The sequence below is a fragment of the Desmodus rotundus genome, chromosome 2 (genome assembly GCF_022682495.2).
Source record: "Desmodus rotundus isolate HL8 chromosome 2, HLdesRot8A.1, whole genome shotgun sequence".
In the NCBI taxonomy this organism is placed as follows: Eukaryota; Metazoa; Chordata; class Mammalia; order Chiroptera; family Phyllostomidae; genus Desmodus; species Desmodus rotundus.
Genome location: NC_071388.1, coordinates 177,707,979 through 177,735,529, shown reverse-complemented (window position 1 = coordinate 177,735,529; position 27,551 = coordinate 177,707,979). Strand labels below are relative to the sequence as shown.

The window sequence follows — 27,551 nt, the reverse complement described above, 5'->3', positions numbered from 1 at the left end:
CCTTCCTTCTTTCCTTCCTTTCAACTTGAGAGGGAGAAAATATTTTAATGCAGAGTTAAAAAGTATGTAATGACAGTAAATCAATCGGAATAACTGAACAGTAGTTATATCATACAGTTTAGGTTACATGTCCATAATGGCAAACTGCTCGACGTAGTGGCTGCTCAGGGATTTAAGCTAACGAAGGTTTGGTTCACATTCTAAATTGGGTTGTCAGAGTTCTCCAGTCCTGGCAGTCACTCAGAGATCCAGGACCCCAGACTGGGGAGCAGCCACTGTTTCAGACGTTGCCAGGTGCTGTAGCAAAGGAAGAAAGCTCTAGAGGGACTCGTGTTGGCAGTAGATGCTTTGACATGGACATGGCACATCTTGAGGGGCCCTGGAAAATTAGGAGCAACCTGGACGGCTCTTGCACTCACTCATCTTTTATCCTCAATAACCACCACAGTACTGGACACAGTGAAGACAGTGAGCGTTTATTAAAATGAAATGATTTCCAGGATTCTGATTTCTTTGGGGTCCGCCTTCATTCATCTTAAACTGAAATAAATAACAGAACCCACAAAGTAAAACCAATAGGTCTCCAGATTCAGGTAAGAGGAATTTCAAGCCCTTTGAAACTATCTGAGAAAAGTAGAATTTAATTCCAGGATAGAACTTTCATGGCCAGGTCAATTTCATGAGTATCATATTCCTTCTGATGATTAAAGGAAATGTTGGCACATGTGTAGTGAATATTTGTTGACTGACTTCTAATTGGACAACCATGGCTTATGGTCAGTTTTTAGAATATTCTTTAAGTATCTTAGAGATAAACACTGCAGTGTGTTTTAAAATTGATTTTAGAGATAGAAAGGAATGGGGAGAGAGAGGAAAAAACATCAATTTTTGTTTTTCCATTCATTTATGCATTCATTGGTTGATTCTTATGTGTGCCTGGACCAGGGATCGAACCCACAACTTTGGCATATCAGGACAGCACTCCAATCGATTGAACTACCTGGCCAGGGACTATAGTTTCTGACAAAACACTTTTTTTGTATGTGGTTGTAGAGTGGAATTTTACTAAGTGTGTATTTTCAATCATATAAACCCAGTCATCTATCTACACAGGAGAAACAGAGAGAGACAAAGTATGTATGGAGGTGTACAGTCCAGGCAGTTCTGTCTTGAATTCCTTTCACTGAGCTTAGGCCCCTAAGAAGGTGTGAGACGAAACACCTCGATCTACTGTGGTCTCAGCTAAACACAACTCAGCTGTGAGAGCAGCTCAGTCCCTTGCATGTGCTTCTAATGTTCCAATACACGACCAAGCACTTTTTCCTACAACTTGACTTCTAAATGTACGCCAACTGCTTCATGGGGCACTCGCCCAAAGAACCAACGATCTGTTCCAGCGCTGAAGGAAAAACTGGCTGTATTGGGGCTCACTGTAAGGTGGTATATTTGTCCCCAGCATGGTGTGATTGTGACTGTGGTTTTTTGCTTGTTTTTGTTTTTTCCTAAAACCAGCTTTAGGACCTAACATTCCCAATAGAGTGAGACTGCATGCATTCTTATCCATTAGATACCCAGGCATCGTCAGTAAAGATGATCTTACTTTCGGTAGTCTTTCTATATTATTTTGATCACCATATCAAAAGCATATCTGTCTGTGCTTTCCACATGTGGGGCTAGAGTTATGTTGAAGCCCAGGTGTCCCCCAGAAGACTGATATGACCCATGTGTATATGTTGCTTCTGCGTATATCAAGTGAGTTAACATTGGTTCTCCATCGTTTTCCTCTCCAGAGTGCCTACCGCATGTTTACAAACAACACGTGTTTGAAGCACATGATCACCAAAGTCCGGCGGGACACGCACCACTTTGAACGCTACCAGCATAACCGGGACCTTGTGGGATTCCTCAACATGTTCGCAAACAAACAGCTGGAGCTGCCGAGGGGCTGGGAAATGAAACACGATCACCAGGGCAAGGTAACCCGCTTGTGGCCTTGGCACTTGGCTCTACCCTTCAAGTGAGGGCTGAAAACCCTTTGTGAGGTGCAGCATTCCATCTCCCAGTTCGAGTGAAACCTGTACGAGCAGGTAGTTCCTACAAACAGTTCCCACACTCTTCTGAGGTCATGTATGCAGTGGACAGGTGTGAGGGCATTTGTTCTCGAATTACTCACTTTTGCCTGGATATTCTACCTGTCATCTCTCACCATTTTCTGCTGGTTATAGAAAAGGTTTCTGAGGCAGTGACACTTCCTTCTCCCTAGTTAAACAGCTTGTGTTATAGGTAGTTGAATGAAAGTTGGATTGTTTGGAAGAGGTGGCTAGGAGGTTGCTAGGCAACTGCACAAGGTGTGTCTTTGTGACACCATCTGGGTTTGGGCCTCAGTCTTGTTGGTTCAGGACTCTGATTTTGTTAGCACATTAAACAAGAACACGGGCTGATTAGTTTATGAGGAGAACTGTGCAGCTGTGTCGCACAGGCCCGTGTGACCACATGTGTACTTCCTTTGGAGACAGATGACCCAGAAATCCGGGTTGGAGCCGGGAGGTTGTTCCTTGAGCACGAAGTTGGCACGAGAAACTTAGTGATTTTTATAATCTCAGCTAAGATTTTATTATTTGACTCTCTTTTAGCACCTACTGTGAGCCATGAAAGGTTTAAGCTTCTGACAACTCCATAGACAGTGCTGCTATTATTATTATCGCCACTCAGGGCCAAGGAGCCGCAGCGACCTGCCCAGCACCGTGGCGGGCCGTGACTGAGCTGAGCTTGCACCCGGGCAGCCTGGCTGAGGGGTCCGGGCTCTTAACCACGGTGTTGTGCAGGAACCAACTTCAGTTTCCCTGTCGGTATAGAGACTCTACATCACTCACAGGGTGGGGAGGATTAAAATGGCATGACATTTAAAGTGACTATGCTTGGCTTATTCACTCAACAAATATTTATTGAGTGCCTATGCAAGATAGAACAGCCAAGTACTTCATATGACTGCCATTCTCATGGAAAGAGATGGGCTGTAAACAAAGAAATAAATAGTAACATGCCAAGAGCCATGACAATCAAGGCATATTAATGCTACCATGTAAAAGAAAGCAGGGGTCGGGTCTAGAGAAAGAAGTGGAGAGTTTTCTTCTACAGGGGAACTGGGGAACACCTCGCAGATAAGGCTGTAGGGAAACAGACCTGAACAAAGTGAGGGGAAAACCGTATCAGGAGAAGAGCATTCAAGGGGAATGAGAGAGTAAAATACTCAGAAAATGCCATTCTCCCCCCAAAGTATCCTCTAGCAGTAACACCACGGTACCGTCTTATTTATCCTGAGAACCTATGAGCAGAAAAAAGATCTTACAGAGTGCGTGTATTTTAATGCATGGGAGGAGCCCTCAGACTCTCTTTGAAACTATTGACTTTATTTCTGTAAACCTTTCTAATAAACCTCTAATCCCGGGCCTAGAAAGGATTAGAAGTTGCAAGCGTGAAGGTCAGAATAGATAGACGAGAAGGGATTTGTGATTATGTCCCTGGACCACAGGTTAAATAGCGTTATATCAGAGTCAGGTGGCAGGGAAGCCTTCCTAGAACAGTAGGAAGCTGGAGGCAGGGATACTCGCCACTTCCTGTGCTCTCTCTGCCCAGAGGAACTTGTCACATTGCTGCTGCCGAATTTGGTTCCATAGCCCGAGAGCCAAGTGTTTGGGAGCATTCTACTGAATGGAAGGGCATAGATGGTCCGGGTAAGGACTTGGGGAAATACTGGCGGTATTATACCTGGGTGTGCAAGTGCAGTAGCGTACCTAGAATTCAGTCTGTTCTCAACTCTGACAAGACATTTCCCTGGTGTCGTGAAGAGCTGTACTCATCGGAGAACCACTGGTCCAGGAAAAACCCAAGTTGCAGTGATACTGCCATATATTTCTGCCCTGTGTAGAGACCTAACTTGCTGCAGGGAGCCAGGAACTTACCATGCACACATGGAGGAGAAGGTCCCTTTCTGCCAGTCATAACTTGCCAGATATGCTTCAGGAGAGAGCTAGGGGTTATTAATAACCCCTAGACCTTGAGAAAAGTTGAAGTTGTGTTTAGGATACTGTTGATGATGAGTTATGATCTAGTGTTAAGAACAAGTTCTGTCTCATAGCTTTTATAAAAGTTTCGATGGTTAAACAGCAGTAAACATGATCTCGGCTGTGTGAGTAACAACTATTCATCTTATTGCCTGAGGGCCTTGGACTCCTGTGGGGGTTTCAACCGAAAGGCGTAGGCCTTGTAAAGAACCCTGACTGTGGGCTGGAGGAGAGCTGACCTCACAGGCTGCTGGTGGATTAGCCATCGAATGCTTTTTGACATGGAAGACACACAAGGACCCCTGCCTTGTGGACAAAACGGATTATCAGACAGGACTGAAAGCCTAGTACTTTAGCCTGCTCTCTCTGCTTCCTGCATTAGGACTTGAACAAGACTTTTAACTAAGCTGGACACCTTAACTAAAGCAGACATACGTACCTCCTGTGATTCCTCCCTATCCTTCCTTTACAAATGACTGGCTTGCAATGCAGTAAAGTAACTTAAAGGAACATCAGGAGAGGCTCATGCTATGTCTGTGTTCGGCTGCTTCTTCACTGCACGTTAGAAGCCGTAGCCCCATCCTCCAGGCAATTCAGAGGTTGTAGCTCCCCTTGTATTAATGAATTGCTTTGCCTCCAGAGCATTTAGTTATACTTTTTCCATTTACTGTAACATTAAAAGCTATTAATATTACAAAATTTATTTTCCTCCAGTGCTGAGTGATTTCTGGAATTGACATGGAATAGGATGCCCGAATCCTCATCTACATGAAATGTTTCTTAAGAGAAATGCTCTCACACTTACCCCTTTGGCTCCATTTTCTCTTCTTAAGTGCAACCTTTTCCTTTTGAGTTTCCATTTAGTCATTCAGTGCACTTCTGAGTGCCTACTGTGTGCGTGCCACTGTGATAACAGTGATAAATGCTAACACTTAATGTAGCATTATATGCTATGCAACATTTCCTACATGATGTTGTGAGCACTTAGATTGCTTCCTCTCATGCTCACAGCAGCCTTGCAGATAGGTGCTCTGTTTACCCGCATTTTATAGACAAGGAAACGAAGGCACAGCACAGCTAAGTGAATTTTCCAAGGTCCCACAATTAGTAAGAGATGGAATTGAGTTTGAACCCAGGCAGTCCAGTCTGGAGGCTGGGCTCTGGTCCCGCCTCCCACTGTGAGCAGGGTCAGTTGTAGTGGGGTCAGTTGTAGTGGAGGGAGTGAAGGTGCTGTGGAGGAGGTGGGGGCTTTCAGACACGTCATCGAAGGGGAGCCCTGTGGGCGGGCTGCTCTTAGCTCCCCAGGTATAAGTGACTGGTCCTTTCTTGAGTTCCCTCACGATTTTGCTTATACTGTTTCATAATGTCTGTCCCCATTTTTCTCATGGTATACTTGTTAGCATGTGTTGTCTTCCTAAACAGACGTCCCCCTCTTAATTATTTTTATTTATATTTTAATTACTCCCTTTTCTACCCCAGTGCTTGTCACATAGAAGGTTCTCAAAACAAGTTTGATGAATGAATGAAACTCATCACCCATAGTTTCCTGGTTACTCAGTAATCTCTGCTCAGGACAAAGAAGAAGCTGGGAGGCTCCCTCCCCATCCCACTCCCTCCTGTGCTCTCACCAGAAGTGGCTCCTAGACTTACCCCATCTGACCTCTCTTAATGCATATGTTGTCTTGGATTTTTCACATTACATGTTTGAACAAGGTAGTAATTATGCTTGTACTGCACTTCTGCTGTCTTCAATTTTGAAAGACTTTTTTTTCTAATTACTTAAGGCCAAGGGTTTAAATTGGGTGAGATTTCACAGGATTCTAGATCTGGCATGCTCTTGGGCATTCTAGGGTGAAAAATGTCCTTGACTGTCATGAAAGAAGTAAAATATTCTTTTAAAATTAACTAATAATTACAGAATAAGAACAGAATGATGATGAGGATGACAATGATGATAATGGTGGTACCTGCATTTGTTCAACTCATACCATGTGCCAGGCACTGTAGTAGGTCCATTTCCATGGATTATCTCATTTATGCTTCCTGGCATTTATAAGTTGGGTATCTACAGCAGGGATGGGGGTGTCTTTGGAAATGAGAAATACTTTATCATCCGAAGGTAGAAAAGTTTCAGGCAAGATGCTGGAATACTGGTACCCTTCAAGGCTGCGTCACACATAAAGGTCTTGATTTGATCACAGATGTTCTAGCAAAGGCCATATCTGCAGAAACACAGACATGGCTTCATGCTTAAATACCTTAGACTCCTTACAGTATTCGTAACTGCTAGGGACACATAGAATACAGTAAGGGAGTGGAGTTCACAAACATTGACAGCTTATTAGATGCCAGGTTCTATATTAGGTGCAAGGCTCTATGCTAGAGATATTATATTAGTTCTTTTAATTTTTATGATAAATCTATGTAATAGGTTTTACTGTAGATGAAGAAACCAAGGCTCAAAGAGGTTAAGGATGCAAGTAGACTCTTGGATACAAATCCATGTTTTTCTGTATTCAAAACCTGTAGTAATTTGTCTATACAAGGTTAGTCTAATTTTCACTGACCACTGATCACCTGACTTGAAATAATATCATATAAATTTACCGTCATATGATGTCAGAAATGTACTGTCATAATGTCATGTAAATTTCCTTATTTCTACAAATGAGTAGGTTGATCCTCTTTTCATATGCTTATTGGCCATTTGTATATCTTCTTTGGAAAGAATGTGTATTGTAATCTTTACCAGTTTTTTAATTGGGTTATTTATTTGTTTTATTGAATTGTAAGAGTTCTTTATATATCCTAAAAACTAGTCCTTTATCAGATATATACTCTGCAAATATTTTCTTCTGTGGATTGTCTCTTCATTATCTTGATAGTATTGTTCATAGCACAAAAGTTTTAATTTTTATGTATTCAAGTTTATCTGTATTTTCTTTTATTGCTTGGGCTTTTGGTGCTATGTTTAAGAAATCATTGTCTAATCCAAGTTTACAAAGATTTTCCCTTATATTTTCTCCTACAGTTTCATAGTTTTAGCTCTTACATTTAGATCTCAGATCCATTTTTAGTTGATTGTTTTATATAGTGTGAGGTAGGGGATTCAGTTTATTTTTTGGGGTCTTTTTGCATGTAGTTATCAAGTTATCCCAGAACTGTTTGTTGAAAAGACTATTCTTTCTTTTTTACTTTTTTGAAAAATATTCTTTTAAAATTTTCTATTGTTATTCTACTACAGTTGTCCCAATTTTTCTTCCTCTGCCCTTCTCTGCCCAGCCAACAACACGCTCCCACAGTCAATCCCCACACTGTTGGCCATGTCCATGGGTCACTCATTCATGTTCTTTGACTACTCCCTTCCCCTTCCTTCCACCATTATCACCCTCCCCTCTGGTCACTCTCAGTCTGTTCCATGTTTGCATGCCTCTGGTTCTGTTTTGGTTGTTAGTTTATTTTTATTCATTAGCTTTTATAGGTGAGATCATATGGTATTTGTCTTTCACCGAGTGGCTTATTTCACTTAGCATAATGCTCTCCAGTTCCATCCATGCTCTTGGGATAGGTAGACATTCCTTCTCTCTTTCTCCTGCATAGTATTCCATTGCATAAATGTACCACAGTTTTTGATCCACTCATCTACTGATGGGCACTTAGGCTGCTTCCAGCACTTGGCTATTGTAAATAGTGCTGCTATGAACATAGGGGTGCATAGGTTCTTTTGAATTGGTGTTTCAGGATTCTTAGGGTATAGTCCCAGCAGTGGAATTGCTGGGTCAAAAGGAAGTTCCATTTTTAGTTTTTTGAGAAAATTCCATACTGTTTTCCACAGTGGCTGCACCAGTCTGCATTCCCACCAACAGTGTACTAGGGTTCCCTTGTCTCCACATCCTTGCCAGCACTTGTTGTTTGTTGATTTATTAATGATGGTCATTCTGACTAGTGTGAGGTAATATCTCATTGTGGCTTTAATTTTCATCTCTCTGATGGCTAGTGATGTTGAGCATCTTTTCATTTGTCTATGGGCCATCTGTATGTCCTCATTGGAGAAGTGTCTATATAGGTCCTTTGTCCATTTTTTTAAATTGGATCGTGTGTCTTCCTGGTGTTGAGTCATATGAGTTCTTTATATATTTTGGAGATCAAACCCTTGTCTGGTGTAGCTTTGGCAAATATCTTCTCCCATATGGTTGGTTTGCTTTTCATTTTGATGGTTTTTTCAGCTGTGCAGAAGCTTTTTAATTTAACGTCGTTCCATTTGTTTATTTTTTCCTTTTTTTCCCTTGCCCTAGGAGATATATGAGGAAAAATATTGCTATGTGGGCTATCTAAAATTCTACCGTCCATGTTTTCCTCCAGGACTTTTATGGTGTCATGACTTATATTTGTCTTTTTATCCCTTTTGAGTTTATTCTGGTGTATGGTGTAAGTTGGTGGTCTAGTTTCATTTTTTTTCACGTGTACCAGTCCAGTTCTCCCAACACCATTTACTGGAGAGGCAATTTTTACTCCATTGTATGCTCATGCCCCTTTTGTCAAATATTAATTGACCATAGAGACATGGGTTTATTTCTGGGCTCTCTATTCTGTTGCATTGATCGATTTGTCTGTTCTTAGGCCAGTACCAGACTGTTTTGATTACAGTGTCCTTGTAGTATAGTTTGATATCAGGTATTGTGATCCCTCCTACTTTGTTATTCTTTCTCAAGATTGCTGAGGCTCTTTGGGGTCTTTTTTTTTTTGGTTCTAAAATATTTTGAAATATTTGTTCTAGATCTGCTAAATATGCCATTGGTATTTTAATAGGAATTGCGTTAAATCTATACATTTCTTTGGGTAGTGCGCATTTTAATGATGTTAATTCTTCCAATCCATAAACACGGTATATACTTCTGTTTATTTATCTTCCTTAATTTCTTTCTTCAATGTTCTGTAGTTTTCCGAGTACAGGATGTTTTACCTCTTTGTTTATTCCTAGGTTAAGGAGTTTAAGTTAAGTTTATTCCTAGGTACTTGATTTTTCTTGTTGCTATAGTAACTGGGATCCCCCCCCCAGTTTCTCTTTCTGATATTTCATTGTTGGTATACAAAAATGCCTTGATGTCTGACTGTTGACTTTGTATCCTGCTATTTTGCCAAATTCACTTATTAGGTTGAGTAGATTTTTGGTGGAGACTATAGGGATTTCTGTGTCCACTATCATGTCTTCTGCAGATAATGACACTGTTACTTTCTCCTTTCCAGTTCGGATGTCTTTTATTTCTTCTTCTTGTCTGATCACTGTGGCTAGGACCTCCAGTACAATGTTGAATAAAAGTGGTAAAAGTAGACACCCTTGTCTTGTTCTTGATGTTAAGGGGAAAGCTTTTAGTTTTTGCCCATTGAGTATGATGTTGGCTGTAGATTTCTCATATATGGCCTAAGACTGTTCTTTCTTATTGCTATTATTAGTTGTTAGGAAAATGCAAATCAAAAGCATAATGAGACCCACTTGATTGGCCATAAAACAAAACAAAACAAAACAAGTCTAGAAATAGTAAATGTTTTCAAGGATGTGAAGAAATTAAAATCGTCATCTGTTGCTGGTGGGAATGTAAAACCGTGAAGCCACTTGGAAATGGTTTGACAGTTCTCTAAAAAATGTTACACAAAGAGTTGCCACATGATCCAACAATTCCACAACTAGGTATATACCCAAGAGAAACGAAAATATACTTTCACACAGGAACTTGTACGTAGATGTTCATAGTAACATTCATTATTCCTAATAGCTGGAGTGTGGAGACACCCCAAATGCCCATTAACTGATGAATGGGTAAGGAAGTGTGGTAGACCCAGGCAATGGAGTGTTAATTTGACAATACAAAGGAGTACATACTGACACAACATGGATGAACCGTAAGATATTATTGCTGGTAAAACAAACTAGTTACAAAGATCACCTGTTGTATGATCGCATTATGTGATATGTGTAGAATAGGCAAACCTGCAGACACAAAAAGTAGAGTTCTGGTTTCCTTGGGTTGCAGGTGGGAAGAGGAGTGAATGCTAATGGGCACATGGCTTCTTTGTCTGCAGTGGGGGAAAGATGTTCGAAAATAAGGTTACACTGTTGGTTGCACAATGCTGTATATATTAAAAAACAATAAATTGTACACTTTAAATGGGTGACTTGTATTATATCTGAATTATACCCAGATAAAGCTGTTTTAAAAATTAGTAAGTTCAGTTAGAGAAAGGGCAAGATTCCCTTTTTAGCTCCTGGATTCTGTAGAACCCTGATTCTCCAGTCTTGAAGGTTAGACAGTGTGGTTCCAACCTGGTTTTGCCATCAGATATGTAAGGTGGTTTTCTGGGGGGCTTTTAATTACATTTGGAAGGGTCTCTTATTCAACATTTCACAGTGTATTTTAATCAGCATTTTGTGCCATTACTAGATTTCCTTAATTATTTTGATTCTCTAATGGTGGGACTGGCAATTAAGCCAAGTTTTATTTGATGAAGGGTCGTCCTTGGTTGACATCTGTGTGTTTGTTGGATGGAAGGCCCAGGATTTTCATCTAATGTAGAGACGCATTTTGATTTGCCTCATTTTAAAACAAAACATACAAACAAATGTTTTGCTTTCTCTTGTAATAGGCTTAAGTTTTAAAGAGTGTTACAAAATTCTGCACATGTCAGCAAATGCATGAGAGAATTTGCCTCTTCCTGTGAACCAACACCATTTTCTCCCTAGTTTTGGTGCTTTGGGAAACTTAGAGGAAAACAGTGATTATATAAGCAGAGAAAGTGGCCCAGTACAAAAAAAAAATGTTGCTTGCTTCCTATTGTCGTAATTCTTAAATTTTTGTACATTCTCAGGAGTGTGAAAATCAAGGATAATTTGGGTTCTGGGCTACAGTGTTGATATAGACACTTCATATTTTTGCCAGAAATGTACATCAAAAGTATTAAAATGTGATTTGTTTTAAATGCTCTGGTTCTTGGCTGGGCTTGATCATTAGTATGTGCTCATGGGGGTAATATGTGTATCTGGGAGACAAATACCAGGTTTAATAAGGAAAACCAAATGTTATTTAACTTAGGAGTTCCCTCCCTCCCTTTCATGCCATTGTTACTTTAATGAAATTAACTTGAGAAGGATTTCTGGATCCATCACCATCTGATCTGACCTCCCTGAACCTTGGGTTTCTCTAAAGCAAGGATTAGTAACCTGTCCTGTCCAGCTCCTTAGGCTGTGACTAGCGTTACATAAATAACAGAGGGGTTACAAATGGAAAAAAATTAGGGTTATAATCACAAATTTATTCAGTAGTGGATGTAATATTACTTGACTTATGATGTAAAAGATAAAAGCTATACAATGAAAACCTCTACACATTTATGATTTAATTTGGGAAAAGCAAAGATATGGAATATATAAAATACTACAAAATAAAATGGACCATTTTATTTTACTTTATTTATTTTTAGCCAGGAGTGCTGCTAAGTTGGTCTTTGCTACCCAACTCACCAAAATCTTGGTTTGAGTGGTTGGGTAGAAGTAAGGATCTACATAGATCAATAACTAAAGAGTGTCATTAATTTTGACTTTTATAAAAATGATAAAGATTTGTTGTCAATGGTTGCATCCTTACTCTAATGGGAAGTACATCATGGTTTATAAAGGAGGCACTGTAGGGTTAATGAGTGTCCCATCCCATCTCTTACTGAACTGCTGATCGCCCTTAACCATGGTTGCAACAGCATGGCTTCTGCAAAGTAGGGTTCCTTTCGTCGTTCTTGGTCTTTGCCGTCCACGTTGTTCACGACCGCTGCAGGAGGGTCTGCCCTCAGGTGTCTGCTCCTGCCTTAAAGCTGTTTAACCGCCCAGAGTGGCTTCTGTCTTCCTGCCATGAGTGCTCTGTTATTGTGCTCATTCTGGTAGATTTGTTCTGGGGCTTACAATCTCAGTCAGCCGTGGCCATGAAGGTAGAGTTTTTAAAATAAGTAACTTTCTCTTGAGAATTGGATCTGGAATCAACTCTCCACATTTGCACAGAGTCGTGCACTTCCTATGTAAAGCCTCCAAACACCCTCCCCCAGACTGTTGTACCCTTAACGCCTCTCATCTGGGCTATGAAAGCATGTGCTCCACGCACTGGCATAGGGTTTGCAAAGGTCCATTGCAGATTGACTTGGTTCTGGCATGGGATACCCAAAAAGTTTTCATGGCAAAGATAGGATTTGAACTGAACTTTGAATGATGAGTAGGATTTTGAAATAAAGAGATTATGGGAAAACACCCAACAAAAAGGTGTGGAGATAGGAACACATCAGGTGGTATGTTTGGTTCTCATGAAGAAGTTATGGGCAATTTCAAGAGACTGTACTAGCCACACACACACACACACACACACACACACACACACACACACACACAACAGCTGATGATGTAAGTTTTGATCTAAAGCAGGCAGGCTACAGGCCCAAGAAGAGACCATGTTTCATTCAGCCTGAGCCTGAGGGTCACAAAACTCCGATGTCCCAATTCAAGCATTTGGGCCAAAGGAGTTCCCTCTGCTCAGCCTTTTGGTTTTATTCAGGTCTTCCACTGATTGGATAAGGCCCACCCACATTAGGGAGGGCAGTCTGCTTAACCAGTGTACTGATTCAAATATTGATCTTATCCACACATCACAGACACACCTAGAATCATGTTTGGCCAAATGTCTGGGCACCCCATGGCCCAGTAAAATTGACACATAAAATTAACCATCACTGACCCATATCAATGAAATAAAATCAGTGGAAGGTCCATTGCAGAGAGTTCTGGATAACTGAGAGAATGATGCAAAAATGGATCATTAGAAAAATACTATGAAGTTTATTTTTTAAGTTCACATAATGGGTTTATCATTTGGTTTAATTTTTTTAGAAAAAGTGTTATATTTGATTTCCCTTTTATTTCTATTTAAAGATTTTATTTAATTTTAGAGAGAGGGAAAGGGAAGGAGAGACAGAGAAAAACATCAATGTGTGGTTGTCTCTCCTGCACCCCCAACTGGGGACCTGGCCTGCATCCCAAGCATGTACCCTGACTGGGAATTGAACCAGTGACCCTTTGGTTCACAGGCCAGTGCTCAATCCACTGAGCTACACCAGCCAGGGCTGATTTCCCTTTTAAATGTTAAATACAGATTAACTTTTTTTTTCTCCTGCCTCTTTGTTTTGCACTCTGAAACAGATTAACACAGGATATCCCCCCCCCCATATCATTCTACTTGGGCCTAAACTGAAATATTAAGAAACAGTGAGCTTAGAAATGATAACTATCATATACTTCATGTTTTCTTTTTAAATGAAAATGTCAAATTGTAGCCATCTTCTTTTAAAATGAAATATCCTTGCCCATGGTTCCTTATGTTTTTTCCCTACAAAAAACAATTCTAGCTAAATTGGCGTGTGTATCTATGTCCAAGCATTGTAACTCTAGGAGTTTGTGACTTTAGATGTATCAGAATGGTCCAAATGCGCAACTTTGATGAACACAACAAGTGGCAGTTATGGTTATGCGGATAGAGTTTTAGAAGAGAACAAATATTTGTACAGTGAAAGTGCCCACAGGCTGAGCCTATGTGAGGATTCTCATTTTTCCAGACCTGAGCAGCCCATGTGGCTGCACCAGTTGCCCCAGTGATGACATAGACTCTGGTTTCTCCCATGTGAAACTGATGGCCACAATTTATTGGGTCAGGTTCATCTCAGTGAGTAAGATGCCACTGAATGTCGTGAGGTCTCAAGTGAGTACCCACAGTCTCAGCAGGATAAGTTCAGCACTTAGAAAAATATGGTTGCTTTTTTTTGCAATTTAACCACTATATTTGTTATTTTTGTGACACATCTCTTCAATTGCTTTGAAACATCCAATCTCTCTTTGTGATGGTTAACTGATTTAATCACCTCAACTTACACCACAACCCAGATGGAGGTGGAATTAAACTCTAAATGTATACTTAGCACATGGTTTTGAGATAATCTCTTCCTCATTTTAAGGGGCTAAAGGGGTGTTAGATAAATAATACCCCCCATAAATACACATAGAAGACGAAGGGAAAGAACCTTCCAGGGGCACTGTACCCCTGGAAGATTGAGAGAATAGAGCAGAGATTGGTTTTGTGAATATATTTCTAAGTAAAATGCTAGACTCATAGAATTTTGAAGGAATTGCCCAAATATGGAGACGGCCTTTGCCTTTTATTTTTAAACAATTGTCACAATTGTCTTCATGACTTGCAGTGGGTCTTCTTTTTTTTCATATAATATGCTATTTTAAAATTTCACGGTAATGGCTTCTTTCTACTCTACCTAAAATGGGCTGATATGGAGAACTCCACTCTCAGTCTTGTGTAGTGATGTGCAGGTAAATGTTTAACAGCCAGCTCTCCAGGGCAGGTGTGGCGGAGGGCTAATCGCAGCATTTGCCATTTTCCGTGGTGTAAATTCTTCCACCATAGCCAATTTCAGGCTGCCAGCATCACTGTCAGCCTGTCCACAGAACGCCTTAAAATTCCTCACCAGCTGTCATGAGCCTGTACAAGCTATCTCCAGCATATCTCTGGCTCTCCTGTAGTATTTCCAACACCTAAGAACCTCCACTCCAACACATAAACTATCTCTTCTTTAGCAACCAGTTTTTTTATCTCCAGTGTTGGTGGATAGTGCACTTATCCACATCTACTAAGCAACTGGCTCTTTGCAGAACTCTGGCTTAAGTACCATGACTCTTGTTTTCTCCCCTAGCAACTTTGACTCTCTGACCATAGCAGTTTGACAAGCAACCTTCTTTAACTTTATTGTGACTGACTCAGGTATCATGAAATATTTGGGACCACTTTCTCTTCAAACGAACCAAGTGGTGGAAAATGTTAGTTAGCATGACTTTTTTACTTATAATAAACTATCATTAAGCCTTTTTCATCTCTATTATTGGTAGTGGAGTTCTGTTTGGGATATCACAGAGTATATAATAGCATATAATTCCTTATACTTAGGGAGATACTAAGCAGGGATCCAGGAGCTGAGAAGAAACTTATATTTTGGAAGGAAGAGAATGTGTGAGTAAATACAATGTTTATAAAAATTAGATTGCACTTAAGTTTTTTTGAATGTTTCTAAGACCTTGTCAAGTTTTAATGCCAGAAGTTAGAACAGATTCATTACTCAGTACTTCTAACTTGTAAGTCGTTCTTTCATTGTTTCCATAGCTCTTTAGAGAAGGAAAGAGAAGAACTGATGTTCAGTCTTTCTGTAGCGTAGTTACAAGTGCTTTTTTTATTTTGTTTACACGGTCTTTTATTATGGATTTCTGGTTTGGCAGAATGTTAACTGGAAAAAATTTCAAACTTCTGTAACTTAGATTTGTTGAGCTTGAGGCTGGTATTTCTTCACAAATATTGATGGCCTTTTTTTTTTCTTAAAATAATAGAAGCTTAAAAAAAAAAGAATTCTGTAAAGAGAGAAGTGTGTTTTGTTTGGCCTCACTAAAATACCACTTGGCTCCCACCGGCCCATATTTCCTGACTACGATCATGCCCGGAAGCAGTGAAAGGGTAGAAGTTTTTAAAATGAGATTTAAGCTATGTATTTGCATTCCTTTTGGTTTTTGACTGTGTCGTTAGTCTTAGTTGGCCCAGCACTGTGAAGCTTGAGTGGGTTTCCTTAATGAAAGTTAACAGTAGGGAATCTACGGCGTTCAAATTTGCTTTGCCAGTGGCTAATCTGAAAAAGACTCTCTTTTCCATATAGTTGCTTTTATCGTGGAGTCTACATTCTCCACATGCTGTTTATCGAGACAGTTTTATTGATACATGTTAGATACCTTCATAAATAAAGTCAGGCTATTAAATAGTGGTGACATAGAATGTGACCCAAATTGGGGGAAAAAATAGAAAGGACTAGGCCAGCTTCATTACTGGCTTGAACTAGTTAGGGTGTCCTGTGGGAAAGTGATCCACTTCCCTCACATAATTGATCTGTGTGTCAGAAATAGAAATGGCAAGCCTGAAATTTGCACAGTAATTTCGCTATGCTTTCCTCTCCACTTTAAAATGTAGAATGCATTTTTCACAACTTGTCTGTGACCTGAATAAGCTCCCTTTATTGGGATAAAGCAGAGTGCCGAGGACACCTGTCTAAGGTCACACAGTGGGCGGAACAAAGCCAAATGCTGGCGGAGGAATTGCCCCTTTGTGCTGCATTCTGTTAGTGCTCAGGCTGCGTGGTTTTGATAGAGGTCTGAATCGAGACCTTTCTCTCAAGTACTTGGCAGACTTAAAAAAACATTCCACTGACTCCGAGACCGAACCCCCTGTGGGATACAAATAGCACCTACTCTCCACCCACAGCCGTGCCTCCAACAGCTTAGCGTCGGCATCAGGCGGTGTGTCCAGAGTTTGCTGTCTGGCTCAGTAGCCGCCTTTTCGGTGTTGAAACTGTAGTAAGGCCCAGTGCTGTGAGCGGCTCTTACTGTCCGCCTAATTCAAAAATTACTTCAATGCTTTTCTAAAATGAAGTACTATGAGGTGTCAGGGGAGTAAGAGGAACATGAAAAAGAGAAGACAGAAGGCAGAAGGCAGAATGGAAAGGGAAGATACCTGAAAAGGAGAGAGAGGAGAAATAGGTGCAGCTCATTGGGCTTTGGAGTTGGACAGAAAGACACATTCCAGTCCCAGCTATATGTTCCCAAATATGCATGTCACTTAAATCTGGACCTGTTACCGAACTGTGTTAAAAGTGAATAATAATGGGATATCTTCATTTATCAAATAATGGAAATCCTTACTTACAATGGCAGTTGCCGGCCTATGTGTTCTTCCGTGCTTTCAGCGTTAGAAGACTGCATTTGCTCTGCAGTGCTGAGGGAGCAGTGTATCAGGTAGGGTTTGGGTTGTAACAGAGACCCACATGAGGTTTAATACACCGGGTTTTATTCTGTCACATAGAGAAGTTCAGAGATAGAAAATCTAGGGCTTTTAAGGTGGTTCCTCATGTAGTGAGAGCCCAGGCCCCTTTGGGGACCAGTTGGGACATTTGGACCGTAGTCTGCCAATACAAGCCTGTGTAAGGTTTATCTTTAGAGTGTTTTTTCACATGACCAGAGGAGAAAGGTGTTCCACCTGACAGGTTAGGATTAAAAGAGCTTTACCCAGGGATATGAAGCTGGCGACACCATCTCCTACAAGACTTCCATTTATCCAGCCTTTGTTTCCTGGAAACCGGATATTGAGAGAGAGCACTGGCAAGGATTCCCATTCTGTCTCAGCTTTTTGCTCAGCCATGCTTCATCTTCATGGTTCAACATGGCTGCTGGGGTGCCGGCAATTATATCCTTGTTTCAGGGAGCAGAATGTGTGAAGGAGAGAAGCAGGACTTGACCTTATAAAATTGCCTTGAATAAGGGGTTTTCCAGAATAACTATGTGACATTGTTTATATCTCCTTACCCACAACCTCATCTGGGCCACACACACCTACAAGAGCTTGGGAAGACTAGTTTCACTGGTTCTTCACTTTTTTGAGCCTTGTACAAGGACTGTAGCAAGAAACATTGTGATCCTTAGAAAAATGTCTTAAAAGTTTAAACTATTATTATTAATAAAAAGTCACTCACATTTGAGGGATCACAGGTAGTATCTTCAAAAATGTGTGTGAACCGTCTTATGTAACCTTTCTTTGATGTAGGTGTTATTATCCCCATATAACAGACAAGAAATTGCTGTCTAAAAAAAGTTAAGTTTTGCCTACGGTTATACCTGTAAGTGAGTGGTGGAGCGAGAGCTCAACCAGACTTGTCTTCCCAGATCCCAAGCATTTAATCAGTACTTCGTTTTCCACTTCTCAAGTTTGAGCTTGGTAATTCATTCATGTCTGCAATGAGATGTTGTAAAACCTTCCATCTCATTTGTGGTTTTATAATCTTTAGCTCCTTACCCTTTTCACTCAACACACACATGCACCCTCATTTATTTCTTTCAAACCTTTAAGTATTTTCATACTCAGTAAAAGAACGTGACTCTTCATACTTGATTAATTCATTGTGAGTTGTCTTTCTGTATTTTTGCAGGAGTGCACATATTAGAATTTTTTGGCAATTTATTACTTACTGAGCACTCTCCGAGATGCAGCCCTAAAAACTGCTGGTGATAACAGAGTGAGTAAGAAAGAGTCCCTACCCTCCAGGCATTTACAGTGCAGTTCTTTAGAGAATGGATTTTAGACCAGCCTCGTACCATCAAATTAGACTGAGACATTGCATGGGAATCACAACTGACCTAGATGTGCACACCCATTCGTCCTTATAATTACAAGTGCATCATGGTTACCTCTAAATGGCCACCCACTCCTTCAAAACATTCCCGAGAAATTAGGTAGAGTAAATATGCAATTCTATTTTAGTACTCCTTATAGTTTTCCCTTAAACAACATGGTTTATGTTATTGTTTTAGTACTAAAAGCTTAATCTACATTTACATAAAGTAAATATATAATTGACTATAATACTTATTATTTAGAAGTGTCATTTGTAAAAAATAATTTAGTTCCTACTTTATGACATTTTGTGTAGTGGCAGAAATAATATGAAATAATATACAAGTGTATTAGAAACCCAAATGAACTGGGGACCAGTTGGGACATTTGGACTGTAGTCTGCCAATACAAGCCTGTGTAAGGTTTATCTTTAGAGTGTTTTTTCACAAGACCAGAGAAGAAAGGTGTTCCACCTGACAGGTTAGGATTACAAGAGCGTTACCCAGGGATATGAAGCTGGCGACACCATCTCCTACAAGACTTCCATTTATCCAGCCTTTGTTTCCTGGAAACCGAATATCAGAGAGAGCACTGGCAAGGATTCCCATTCTGTCTATTTCTCTGCTTCGTTTTCTTGTGCGTCTACTGCTTAAAGTTACTTCTTTACAGAGAAGTCATTTTTCCTATTTGGGAACTACCTACAAATTATTTTCCCCATTTTCTGATTATGTATGTGCAGAAACATTTTGTTTCTTAACGGAGGGGTTCTTTTTGATAGGCATAAACGCACTATCTGCACCTAGGATTTGCCTAGACGTATCACTCCTAGTGTTTAAGATACTTTTTTTTAACTGAGCTCCACCAGTTTGAGAAGTTGGTTCTTTTTTTCTTAGGCTCCTTGGCCTGTATCGTGTGCCTTGACACTTGATTTATAGGTAATGAGTCTCCTCGCTCTCCTATTAGTCCCTTTTATCTTTGATGGCCTAATTAACTGTTATCTGATCATGGAAAACTTGTATTTTCTAATTGCCCTTGACACGATGGGCTTCATTATTACCTTCAGTGAATTTTACTTTGAAAACTTATACCATTTAACTCCTAAAGATGACGATAAATAGCCCGTGTGTAGAGCTTTAGGATTAAATAAAAAGAATTAGAAAGGCTTCTCGACATTGTATGTAACCCTTACTGCAACTCAGAGGGAAGTGGCTTATGCTTATTCCTGATTTTATGTCATCAGGGATTTTGCAGTAAATACAATAGACATGGTTTTCTTTATCTTATTACATGACGGGGGAAGGAGTGGTTATTATGAATGAGGAGACATGTTTGTATAAGAAATCTATAGAGAGAACGTAGGTGGCTTGGCCAGAGTCACTGTAGCTGACTCTGTAGCTAAAATTTGTATGTATGTGTGATTGATGACTAAACTGGAAGGCAAGAAGGAAGGGGATTTTAAAGTCTCAGAAAACTAACCTAAGAGTGGAATGTTTTTTCTATAGATAACGGGGAGCCAGTAGAGGCTTTGGTTTGGAGCGGTGATATAATCAAAGCATGTAGAAAGAACAATTCTGATACTGAGTTGTCAGTTAGATGAATAAGGGTAGAGATGTGGAAGAACTGAGAAGCTGTTAATACTTACATGCATAAGAGAAAGCCCCGAAGTAATGAGGTGGAAGTCAGGCTGGGACGGGACATAAGGAGGAGACACTCCAGTGGGACAATGGGGAGAATTTGGTGGCTGACTGGCTGCAGGGGAGAAGGAAGAGGGAAGAAGTCAATGATGTTTGAAGTGTCAGGTGGTCAGGACTTTGGAATAAGTATGGATAGCAGTAAGAGCCTAAAGGGCATCAGTTAAGAGAAGCCCGAACGGCCACTCATAAGACTTCTAAGATCATATCTTTGATGACTGTCTCCTAAGAGTATTTCCTAAAAACCAAGATAACGTTCCTTCCTGCTCTCTTCATTCCGGATCCAGTTTAAGCATGACTTTTTCTGTCTTGATCTTTCCTGGAGGGTAAGGAGAAATTCCCCCCAAAATTTAAAATTAGGAGAAAATGCAGCTAAGATGGTTACTCAGCAGTGGGCCTTTCCCTGAATGTGTGAAGTGGCAGGTCTGCTGAGACCAGTGTGTGGCATACATTGACCACTGAGTGGATTGTCCCCTAGGCATTCTTTGTGGACCACAACTCCCGCACCACCACGTTCATCGACCCCCGGCTCCCACTTCAGAGCAGTCGACCCACGAGCGCGCTGGTCCATCGACAGCACCTGACGAGGCAGCGCAGCCACAGCGCAGGCGAGGTGAGTCACCGGCCTGCCAGGCTGCTCCGCTGTGGCTGCCAGAAGCCACAGGGATGGGGGATGCGTGGGGTTGTGCTGGCTGTTCATTATCGTTTGGTTTTTCGAGTTGGACATAGAGACGATCATTTGGAGACAGGGAAGTGCTGGAAGGTTGACAGGACTTCTTTGGAAACACATATAGTATAAATGGCAAATTTAAAAAGCAGGATATATGAGGAAAGATTGAAGAAATTAGAGATTTTCTTAAAGTCAGAGGATGGTGAGAGAGAATTCATGATATAATAAAATGTTTAAGAGGGGATAATGAGGCCTTTTGCACACCTACCAGCAGCTTCATAGGAAGAAATGAATGTAACTTTTAGTGGGCTTAAATTTGGTAAGATACAGGGAAGTTTCTGAAGGGAGGCTTGCTGGATTAAATTAAAATCTTTGGCCAAGGCTATGGGATTTTGGTATTCTCACTAGTATTCTTTTAAATTAGGGTATGTCTGAAAGTTGAGTTAGGTACTCTGAGTGCCCAGAGAAAAACAGGTGGAATTAACTAAATTTAGTAAAGAATTACTAAAACCTCTATTGTGCTCTACATGGCTAGGTTGCAGTGACCCGTGGTAACCACGTGGGGGCTCTCTAATAGCCTAACAACAACAACAACAACAACAAAACCTAAAAAAAAAAAGAAGTAATCCCTTGCTGTTTCTCTTTTTCTTTAAAGGCTCAAAAAAAGAAAAGAAACATTTTAGGTCAAGTTTTTTCTCCTTGTATGGACTTATGCTTTGAATATATATCATCACTTAATATACATTGTTTCTAATAATTCCCTTAGGCATATTTCATTAAGATTCTTTTCCTGCATGCCCTTTCCACATCTATGTGTACATGATATTTTCAGTCTTGTATGGTAGATCAAATATTTTTGTAGCTCCTATTATAAGAAAAATAATGACTGCAATAAATAACTGAATTTGATACATCAAAATTCCACGGTGGGAATTTCCCCTCGTCATTTACACACTTGCTCTAATGCACCATGTGTGTTTGCTGGTTGTAAGTGCAAACACAGAAGAGTGTACATGAGAAGCTCACATAAAAATGATATATAAATCTGCAAGATGAGGTATCCACAAAAATATGTGTGTTTTATGAGCCCCTAGTAAATCCTTACCTGCTGTTATATGAACCACTGGGGGCGAAGGGGGTGATGCTAACAGCATTCACCTTAAAGCAGAACAGACCTCTCACCTTTGGACTGTGTGCGTGACACGTAGCATAGGTAGGGCCCTGCCTGACTTTATCATGTGGCCAGTGCACTTTAGCCACTTGTCTTATCTTGACCTCACAATACGAAGCTGACTGTTCAGTCTGGTCAGGGCTACGTGCATTTTCTTTCAGCCCCTCTGCCTCAGAACTCGAACTGTTTTCATGATCTATAGTCAGGAGCCTGTTGTGGGAGAGGGATCCTAAGGTACACATTACAATTTGAATGAAGAGGTCATTGTCTCGATGGAAACTGAGCAGTGGAAGAGAGATACCCCATAAAGACCGAGCATTTGGGGTCAGTGCTGTTAACCTCCGAGGGGGCGTGCCTCCTGGCACAGCTGTCGGAAGCGGCACATCCCGCAGCAGTATGCCCACCTTTCAGGGCTTGCCCACTGTCTGATGGTCTGGTTTGAAGAAGCGGGGTGTCAGCAAGATGACCTTGGCTGTTCTGGGGAACGAGGACACAGAACAGCATACTGACAGGAGGGAAAGTATATGTAGATGTGTTGCGATGATAACTTCTGTGACTAACCTAACAAGAGGTAGTTAATGATCGGATCTCCCCAGACAGTGGCTGACTTCATTCCTCAGAGCCAACAACTCACAAGAAGCAGGGTGAGAAACTTTTAGTGACACAGATGAGTCTTTCCAGCCACTCTATGCATTTAGCAAATACTCCAGGCAGTAGAAATTCTGGTATCTCTTCCATGCAACAGATTGATACATACTGAACACCTGCAGTGTAGCAACACGGTGTTTGTTGTGAGCGATGCAAATAAATAACATATCTTTCTGCCTGTGTTCTTATTCAGGAAAGGATGTATGAAACTAACCATAATACAGATGAAATATATGAGTGAAAAACGCTTTATAAACTGTCAATGATGGCAGTTGCTTTAGAAACAGACACCGGGTACTGGGGGAGCTCAGGGAGGTCATGTTTAACCCGTGAAGGGAAGGGACGTCTTCACCAAGGAGGGGCTGTGTGAACTACAGTTGAATGAATGCAAGCATTCTTGAAGGGTAAGCAAGCAGTGTAGGGTGGGGATGACATTTCCAGTTCTGGGGCCTTTAGAAAAACCTTCACCAAACACTTTACTGATGCAATATGGTAAAATGGTTATGAAGACTTGAATGGGTGGAAGTAGAAGCTCTATTTTAAAAGTACCAGCTTATGAATCTAGTATGTTATTTTGCCTTTTGTGCTCTTACTCTCTCATCCTGCTGTTCTACTGCTGTACTAGAAGATTTCTGTAATATGGGGAGAGAGGGAGGATGCTGAAACAGAAGCTAAAGCAGTGTTAGAGTTTTCTGGTCAGAATATTTTTGTTTGGCTTCTTGTAGGTATGAGTTTTTAAATCTATAATAGGCACCATAAATAATTCAGGTCAGGGCAACCCTATTTAGCTCCTCCACACATGCTATGATTAGCTCCCGGGTGTGGGAGGTTCAAACCAGAATGGGCTGTTGTACTGGGCGCTCTCATAGGCAAGAAAAATTGCTTCCAAGGAGATAACATACCCACTGAGAACCCCACATGAAGACTGCTGCCTTCAGCCCCTCCTCTGCTGAGGCAGGGGTTCCTTGGCCCGCCTCGGCCAAAAGAAGGTGTAGCCCGGCACTTCCTCGATGTGTTTTGTACCACCCAGGTCTTTCCTCTGAGTGTATTGTTGCAGGTTTGTGTTCTGTGAAGGCAGAAGTTATTCCTGACGCACATGTCTGCTCTTTCGCTTCCACAGCCCCAATAAGTGTAAACATTTGGAACTACTCCTATACCCCATGGTAGATAGTCACCACCCCTGCTCCTGTCAGGGGCCTGGGTGCCCCCCTCCCCACAATTCAGCAAGTGGAACTTTTGAGAATCCCGTGTCAGCTCCTCTGCTGGCACCTGTTCTGGTTGGTTACTACTTACCGATGCTCGTTGGCAGGTATTTTGAAGGACTTGATCCGGGTGCTGATATAAAGCACTCCTGGTCTTGGTGCAGAGCATAAATGATGTTTGTGTTGCAGGTAGGAGAAGATTCTCGACACGCAGGGCCACCAGTTCTTCCCCGGCCATCAAGTACGTTCAACACCGTCAGTAGGCCGCAGTACCAGGACATGGTTCCAGTGGGTATGTCATCACTTTCCAGAAATCTCATCTTCGCTTCGCACGTCAGAGCTACCGTGCATCCCGTGCCGTGCATCCCGTGCCGGCACGTCCCCGTCGCCAGCCTGCTGCTTTGGCTCCTGTACTGACAGCCTGTTCCATCATCCCCAAGAAATTGATTTGAATCTCAAAGTACTTACATCTTATACACCCCTATAGGAAGAGATTTTTTAACACTATTCCGCCTTTTCTGAGTAGAGCTGTTACGTTAGATTGCCGAAGTTAAAGAAAAATAACTTGTTAAGGCTATTACACGGTCATGTCAAATTAAGCATTTCAGTGGTGTGTGAACCTGCACTAGCCTCACAAAATAAGGAAGCAATGATGGCACATTCCTAAGGGTTTTTCGTAGCAAAGTTTGCAGCAAGGTTGTAAAATAAAAACAAACAAATGTGGGCAGATAGGCCTGACAACTGAGTTGTTACTGAAGTGATGAAGTTGAAGTAGGTCAGTTGTCAAACCCGGAGGGCCGGAGGCAGGTGGAGTGGACACAGGCTGGGGGGCTCTGTGGGCTCCCCGAGCCATCTTACATTCGAATGGCTCTCCATTTGTCTGTTTTTTCTTTAAAATTCTTACTGTTTTTTTTTTTAAAGAAAATTTTGACCATGAAATGTAGTGTAATGCCCATGTCCTAAAGAAATTCGGCAGCATAAGAAGAAATCTTGGGTCAAAGTAAATGGTCTGTTTGTTATGCCATTACTAATAGGATACTAAACACGGCACATTGAATTTTAAAGTACTTTAAAATTTTTGTTCAAAAAGTTACCTGGTCTCTAAACCTGAATGGAGTGTAAAAACCCACTGATAAATTTTAGTTTTCAAGGTGGTTTTATTTTTGATATATGCTGAAACGTGCAGTTAGGAACATTTTGAATTTGACCATGGGATTCCATATTAACAACATTCTTCAAAAATTTTTATTTATTTTTAACTAAAATGTATGTGTATAGGCAGCATGATACAAATGTGAACCAGCAAATGTCTAGAGAGTGATGTTTCTTTCGTTTGATCACGGGCTGGTATAGGGACGGCATGTTTCCTGATCATATTTATGAACCCAAGAATGGTGACTGAACTAGGATTTCTGATGTTTGAGAATTCAGACACTCAGCTCTGTGTTTTAAATACATCTATATTCCTGATTATAAATAAATATAATCAAGATGAATCTAGTTTTCTTGACAAAAGAGGTATTAAAAGGGCCCTTACTAAATTCTAAGTAACTTTTTAAATTTCTATGGACATCAGGCAGCCTTGATGAGCTATAAATTTTTCTTTTACCATATCATGTACACAGAGTCGACGATGCTGGTCGTGTGGTGCAGTTGGTTTGTCAAGCGCTATGTGCGGCTTAATGGCATTTATTTCCTCATAGAATCTGACAATGGTCCGCACCTTGGCAGCAGCTGCTGCCGGCCACCATTGCATTTTGGTGACTCCTTATGCCTCCGTCCCTCTCTGCACGGCTGATGTTTAATCAGAAGATAGCTTTCCATTTCTAACAGTCACTTAGGAAGCTGGTACTGGTAAGCAGGGACATAGATGATCAATACCTACATCGCAGCGCCATCATCCTGCAACTTGACTCGCACCCCAGGGCAGACACGATGTGGCACTTCAGGGTCTGCAGTGGCTCCAAACTTTGAGGGGCAGGACTCTTGACCAGAGAAACAGATTTTTTAAAGTTTGGATTTATTTGCAGAAAACTAATAATGGATTTTTTTTAATGTTATATTTTCTGATGTTTCAGCGTATAATGACAAGATTGTTGCATTTCTGCGCCAACCCAATATCTTTGAAATTCTACAGGAACGTCAGCCTGATCTTACCAGGAACCACTCACTCAGGTAACTGTAATATTGGTGTTTGGTTCAATTTGCATATGCCCGAACTTTGAAATCTTCAGTATCAATGATAATCATCTTGAAATTCACTTTCTTTCTGGTATTCTGAACAAAGGCATCTTGTGGACAAACACTTTATGTCATCAACACCAGGTCATCGTAGTCCTGGCTTTTCTCTGTTAAGTACAAGGGTTGAATAAAATGGACTAAAGGACCTAGAACCTTCTTTAAAGAATATTTAAAAGAAACAAAAATTCACAGCCAAGAATGCTTCCTAGATGTGCAGATTATAATGAAAATAATAAGAAACTAAGCTTTTTGAGTGCCTTGAGTAAACAAAAGTAACATAGAGTTTATTGAATTGAGATCTATAAAGCCCTCAACTTGATATTCACATTTTTCCATAACAAAACCACAGTGGAACCCTAGGAGGGAATCTGATCCTGTCTACAGTCCCACAGTCCCCTGCACAAGCCCTTTCTTCTGAACAACTCTTCAGTGCATCATGCTTCAAGCCCAGTTTTATTTTTCTGAAAATATTCTGGCAAGATTTTCTCTTCTACGTTGGGCAAGAAAGATCTTGCCTTTAAAACTCAGTGCAAGCTGCCCCTCCATGAAGCCATTCAGCCTCGCTGTGTGATCTCCCGCTCGTGAACCAGGCTGGTATTTCTCAGCCTCATTGTGGAGGTGGAGAAAGTGTGAGTTAATACTGAAAATCTGCCACGACTCAAAGCCCGTTTGGTTTACATGCCACATCTACTGGTAGGAATATGTTTGCCAGTTGTGCCATCCGGACCCACAGCAGTGACTGTCCAGTACCTCTCCACTTGGTTATGCCAAACCGCTCATGGTAGGGTCATCTGGGATCTGCGGAGTTTCATGAATTGTGAAATGCTAGGTCTCCTCTCCCGTTTCTGAATTTATTCCCCTTATTCTTCCATGCCCTGCCTGGCAATTTAATTCAGGAGGTTCAGGGTAGAGCTAAAGCATTTAATTTTTAAAAACCTTGCTATATAATTTCAGTGGCACAGCCAGGTTTATTTAATAAGCTCTGGTCTGGACACTAATTTGACAATTAATTGTCTAATATAGCAAACTGCCTTTCATAGTAATTTGGTCACGTGACTTTTGTGCTTTGATTAGACGTTTTGAGTCTTTATGCTTTATTTTTTGTTGGATTTATAAGGTCCATACACATAGGGATGTTATTCAAGTCATCATTATCCGAGCCTTATTTTATGCTCAAATATGTAGAGTAGCACTTTGCATGTAGTGAATGTGCATGTGCGTGTATTTGAAAATAAATCACCACATATCCTTCTCAGGTGGTATAACTGACGTGCACACTGTACTAGTTTCAGGGGTACAACGTAATCATCCGATACTGGCAGTTACAGCACCACGGTCACCACCGTAAGTCTGGTGAACATCTGCCACCACACATAGTCACAGAATGTTTTTTCTTGTGACGAAAGCTTTATGATCCACTCTCTGAGCAGCTTTCAAATATGCAATGCAGTACTATTAACTATAGCAGTGGTTTTCTACCGGTGTGCGCAAGAACTTTTAAAACGTGCAGTACCTGACTGTTCAGTCCGGGCCACTGACCTATCTTCCCTGAGATCAACTGTCAAATAAAAAA

General features: G+C 40.9%; 1 protein-coding gene across 7 annotated transcripts in view; it reads left to right on the top strand.

Annotated features, from left to right (window-relative positions):
- HECW2 (HECT, C2 and WW domain containing E3 ubiquitin protein ligase 2) overlaps positions 1-27,551 on the top strand; it is a 352,275-nt gene that overhangs the window by 248,719 nt on the left and 76,005 nt on the right. For all 7 annotated transcript variants that reach the window (XR_008426201.1, XR_008426199.1, XR_008426200.1 and 4 more), the window contains 4 exons: positions 1,791-1,976; positions 20,525-20,659; positions 23,927-24,029; positions 25,816-25,912. Coding sequence is in view for 4 of the 7 variants with exons in the window: in XM_053918895.2 (XP_053774870.1) it covers positions 1,791-1,976; positions 20,525-20,659; positions 23,927-24,029; positions 25,816-25,912 (521 nt within the window). In the remaining 3 variants the exon portion in view is untranslated. The remainder of the gene's footprint in view (positions 1-1,790; positions 1,977-20,524; positions 20,660-23,926; positions 24,030-25,815; positions 25,913-27,551) is intronic.